This window comes from Nanorana parkeri, unplaced genomic scaffold (assembly GCF_000935625.1).
Source record: "Nanorana parkeri isolate BGI_ZX_2015 unplaced genomic scaffold, ASM93562v1 scaffold1276, whole genome shotgun sequence".
Classification (NCBI taxonomy): domain Eukaryota; kingdom Metazoa; phylum Chordata; class Amphibia; order Anura; family Dicroglossidae; genus Nanorana; species Nanorana parkeri.
Window position 1 is genome coordinate 86,642 of NW_017307544.1, and position 4,677 is coordinate 91,318.

Sequence of the window (4,677 nt, forward strand, 5' to 3'; positions counted from 1 at the left end):
GTGAAGGAGGAAGAGAGAAACAAAGCAGTCTATAGGAGTGCTGGCCTAACCTTGGGAAAATAGCATTTGGCAAAAAAAAATCCTCCCCTTCAAAATGCTGTTTGGCTGTCATGGTGGTACAAAGACATCAGATTATTCTTTTACATGATTTTAAGTTTTTCAACAGACATTTGCCCCTGGTCAGTTACTCATTAATAATGATGGGCTCGATGTTGGAGTCGACCAACAGCTTGACTCAAACATCAGCAGTTCATGCGTTCGGCGAACACATGAACTATCAGGGCGTTTGGCAGGCTATTCACCTGCCGAGCTCCCCTCAAGGCACTGCACACCACACAGTGTCTTGTGAAGCCCTGATTGGGTAAAGCAATGCACCTGACCACAGGTCAGGTGCATTGCTTTCCCTAATCACAGCACAGTCCACTGTGAGAGCCATTATTGGGCAAAGTAATGATGACTTTGCCCAATCATAGCTCACATAGCTAATTCCTGTCACGGACAAATGTAAACAGTTGGGTGGAGCTAGCTAACTGCCACCGCTAGCTTCGCCCAATTGTTTATATTTTGCCGGAATCTGTCAGAATGCCAATCTGCGGCTGGAGTTCACCGTGAGTGGATGGGTTGGCGGGTGTCAGGTTTAAAAATGTTTTTTTTTCTATTTATGTATTTTATTTTTTCCTCGAGTCGTCGTCACAGTGAACAACACTGGACGTTGTGATTGACGCTGGATTACATCAGTGGATTCATTTTTTTTAATGAAAGACTTGTCAAAATCATGTCTTTTGTTTGTTTTTTCAATGAACCTCCCTGGCGGTATTCACGAGTGTGGCTCGGGGTTAATTTTCAGTACCAATAGCGGTAACCACGAGCCACACTCGGGATTGCACATAAGTGTCACTCACCTTGTCCCTGCGAGCCCGCGGTGTCCTCTGCTGTACGCGGCGGGTCCAAGGCCGGCATCTGACTTTTAGTTTAGTTTTCAGCGTCACAGCGGGGGGCGGAGCCGGCGGGAAATTAAAAAGTGAAAACATGCAATATACACAGAATACAATGTAATCCGCTATAATTACATTTATGTATCAAACTATTTCACTTCAATTTTGTCCCTAGAGCTTTGTCCAGTGCCCTGCCTGCCCTTTTACTGTTCTTTCTGCCTGGAAACTTGAGAACGGCCATGGCATCCAAAAAGAGTCCCTTTAGGTCAAAAGCGGTTTTAGACCAGGTAGAAAACAGCGATAGTAAATTAGAATCACTGTCAGAATTGAGCGATAGCAATTCGTTGGGAAATTCGACTTTCGTTGTGCGATGGTGGTAAGGTCATTAAAATGTCGTACGACCTGCCCATCTTGGACAGGCAGATAGTACTTGCAATCATCGCAAGCCCTCCCCCCTGAGGGGAGGGCTTGCCGATGATTGCAATGCTGAGCGGGCAATGTGCGCTTGCGCACACCTTCCCATGTGGCTTTCGTCTTGCGATCGCACTACCAACCTGGCGAAAATCGGACGATTTTCAGCGGGTTTTATAGCATGCTGGTAAGAGGAAAGTTGTGCGACCGTACAGTAAATGCGGTTGCATGCTGTCCATACACCTGCCGATTATGGTACGATCGCGGGATCACCCGCGATTATCTTACAATAATCGTCAGGTGTATGGGCACCTTTACACTTGCACAAAGTCAGGGATTTTGTAGTATTAGATTCAGGTGTATGATTAACCAATTATACCAAGCATGAGCTAATCATCAATTTCATATGTAGGTGGAAAAACAGTCATTAACTAAAACAGAAACAGCTGTGTGGGAGGCTTTAAACTGGGTGAGGAACGGCCAAACTCTGCTACTAAGGTGAGGTTGTGGAAGACATGTCATACACCATGGCAAGATTGCGCACAGCAACAAGACACAAGTTAGTTATACTGCATCAGCGAGGTCTCTCCCAGGCAAAGGTTTCAAAGCAGACTGGGGTTTCAAGATGTGCTCTTCAAGCTCTTTTGAAGGAGCACAAAGAAACGGGCAATGTTGATGACGGTAGATGCAGTGGTCGGCCAAGGAAACTTAATGCAGCAGATGAAAGACACATCATGCTTACTTCCCTTTGACATATGTCCAGCAGTGCCATCAGCACCAAACTGGAGTAAAACAGTGGGATCCAGGTACACCCATCTACTGTCCGGAGAAGTCTGGCCACAAGTGGTCTTCATGGAAGAATTGCAGCCAAACAAATATACCTCCGACGTGGAAACAAGGCTAAGTGACTCAACTATGCCCAAAAACATAGGAACTGGGGTGCAGAAAAATTCTTGAAAAAATAGTATTGGTGCATTCCTAATGCATTTATTATTATTTCTAAAGCTGGACTATGCCTTTCAGCAAATGTTTCTACACTGTGTCACTCATGGTTACAGCAGACCTAATCTCTTGTGGACACATCCAGCCTGCTCCGTCAACATTTCAGGTTATAGCTTGCAAAAAGCTACAGTGTAGCAGCTGTTATTTTTTCCCCAGCACTTGACAATGGAAAATATGAACCGTGTACACACAGCGCCCTCTCTCATCTCATTCTCGGTATCATAACTAGCACAATATGATACACGTGTCCCAGTGACTCTTGTTTACAATCAGTAGACCCCCGCGCAGTGCCTTGTGGGGAGTGTAGTCTGCCGTCCCCAGCAGTCCGTAGACACAAACATGGAGTTAAAGATCTAACAACTACACTTCCCGTCAGCACTGACGCCTAAAATCTCCGATCAACATTGACAAAACATTCCAGAGCAGGCCAATCATAGGGCGAACATACGCAAGATTGTCAGACGCCGCCACCAGTAGACGGACGGTTCTGCTTTCAGAGGGCTAGCCAATAGCGGCTGGCTATAACTTTTTTCCAATAGGAACAAGGCTTAAGTTGACAGACGGTGACCGTAGCCAATTGCAGCCCGAGCTGTCTTGTTACTCCTGCCCCCAAGTCATTTTACGGGGTAGAGATTAGGTAATGGCGACGGGCTTGGTAAGTGGATAAAGAAAGTTTGTGTTGGGAAGTGGTGTGGGTGCTATGTCAGGGCACAGCTGGGGCTGCCTTGTCCTGTGCGGCGGCCGGTGAGCCCGGGAGCCGTGCTGGGAGGACTGTGTTCGCTTCGCTCGGTGCTTAGTGCTGGCAGACGGCTTGTGACGTTCATTGTTTTTGTCGGTGTTGTTGACTCAGCCTGGCAGCTTGTTCATTCATTTCCGGGCACTGCTAGGCCGGGGGTCTCCCTGCACATAGAAGACCAATCCGGCTGTGGAGGCCTGAGTGCTTCCAGCTACGTAATGTTCTCCCAGCTGTCAGTCACCGGCTCATTCATAGCCCAGCATAGAGCGCCGCTGACATGTCAGGGAACACAGACCCCCCCGACTGTACACTTCCACTTGTCACCCTGCACTGATCAATGTGAGAGTGCAAAGTGTGACAGCCAATCGGACATTGGATTGTACTCCTGACTGCGCCCCTCGATGCTGTGTACACTGATCGATATGGATGTGTTATGTAGTCTGATTATACGTCCCAGGACCATTGCTAGGATTTACATCTGCACACAGCTGCTCTGACATGCCCTCCTTCCCCGTCCCGTCTCATGATAGCGCCCCCGAACAGGCTGGAGGGAGATGATCTCTGACCAATGAATTAGTCATGGCTCATCTTTCCGCCTAGTCTTGTATAACGCAAGGGATTAGCGATCGTAATTTGAATGAATCGCCTTATTAGGACTGAATCTGGTTTCTCCGTGCCCGCCGGCTTCCTTGTTAAAACACAGTGGGGATTGTATCGCTGTGCGGGGCGGCGATCTCAACAAAGATCGCTGCGTAAGTTGTCAGTGAATGAATGAGGGGAGAGGAGTGCGCATGCGTGCCGAGTTTATAAACAGGCTGGTCACGTGACGCGCTGTTGCTGGCCTCTGCTGCTCTGCTTGGCTTCAGTTTCCTGAATTCCTACTAGTGAGCCCCCCTGGAGCTCCCCACCCTCAGTGTGTCTGGGGTCTATCGGAGGCCCTCTGAGTCGGCCATCATCAGCCTCAGGCACAGAACAGTGCTGAGCCTCATTGTCCCCTCTTTACTAGTCTCTATAGTGTCCTCCTTTTACACAACAGTAATAAATAAGTTCACATTCATATAATCTTTTCTTTGCTTACATTTGTGCAAAAGGAGAACTATGAAAATGTTTGCAGCCTCGATCAGTCTGCTGCATTGTTTACACCCCAGCCCCAGGGACCTTCTTGTATGCTGGGTATACATGGCTAGAATTTCCTACCAACCTTAAAGGGTTATTAAGCACTCATTGATTTTTGAATATATCTACTGTTGGCGAGCATTAGACATATGCAAAACGATTAAAAGTACAAACTTTTTAAAAAGGTTTAATGCTTACCTGGCTCCCGTCCAAACATCTGAAAATTTCTCGGGCGGTCGCAAAGGATCTTGGGGCGGACGCATGCGCAGTTCAGATGTTTGGCCGGGAGGCGAAGAGAGACACAAGGTAAGTTTATGGAGCAGCGTGCACCCGCACAGACACCGTGGGAGATGAGAGAAGAGGAGGACAGAGGAGTCAGCGCTGGATCGGAGACCCGCACCAGCGCTGGAGGCAGAGCTAAAAACTACAGGAAAGAAGATTGGATTAAGAGGCATCATTTAAGGTAAGCCCTTACAT

At 47.8% G+C, this 4,677-nt stretch overlaps 1 protein-coding gene across 1 annotated transcript in view; it reads left to right on the forward strand.

The window, feature by feature from the left end:
- Nucleotides 1-2,918: 2,918 nt before the first annotated feature.
- Nucleotides 2,919-4,677, forward strand: part of HBP1 (HMG-box transcription factor 1) — a 31,872-nt gene continuing 30,113 nt past the window's right edge. Inside the window, exon 1 of the mRNA XM_018569026.1 lies at nt 2,919-3,003. Within this exon, the coding sequence (XP_018424528.1) occupies nt 2,989-3,003 (15 nt within the window). The 5' untranslated portion in view covers nt 2,919-2,988. The remainder of the gene's footprint in view (nt 3,004-4,677) is intronic.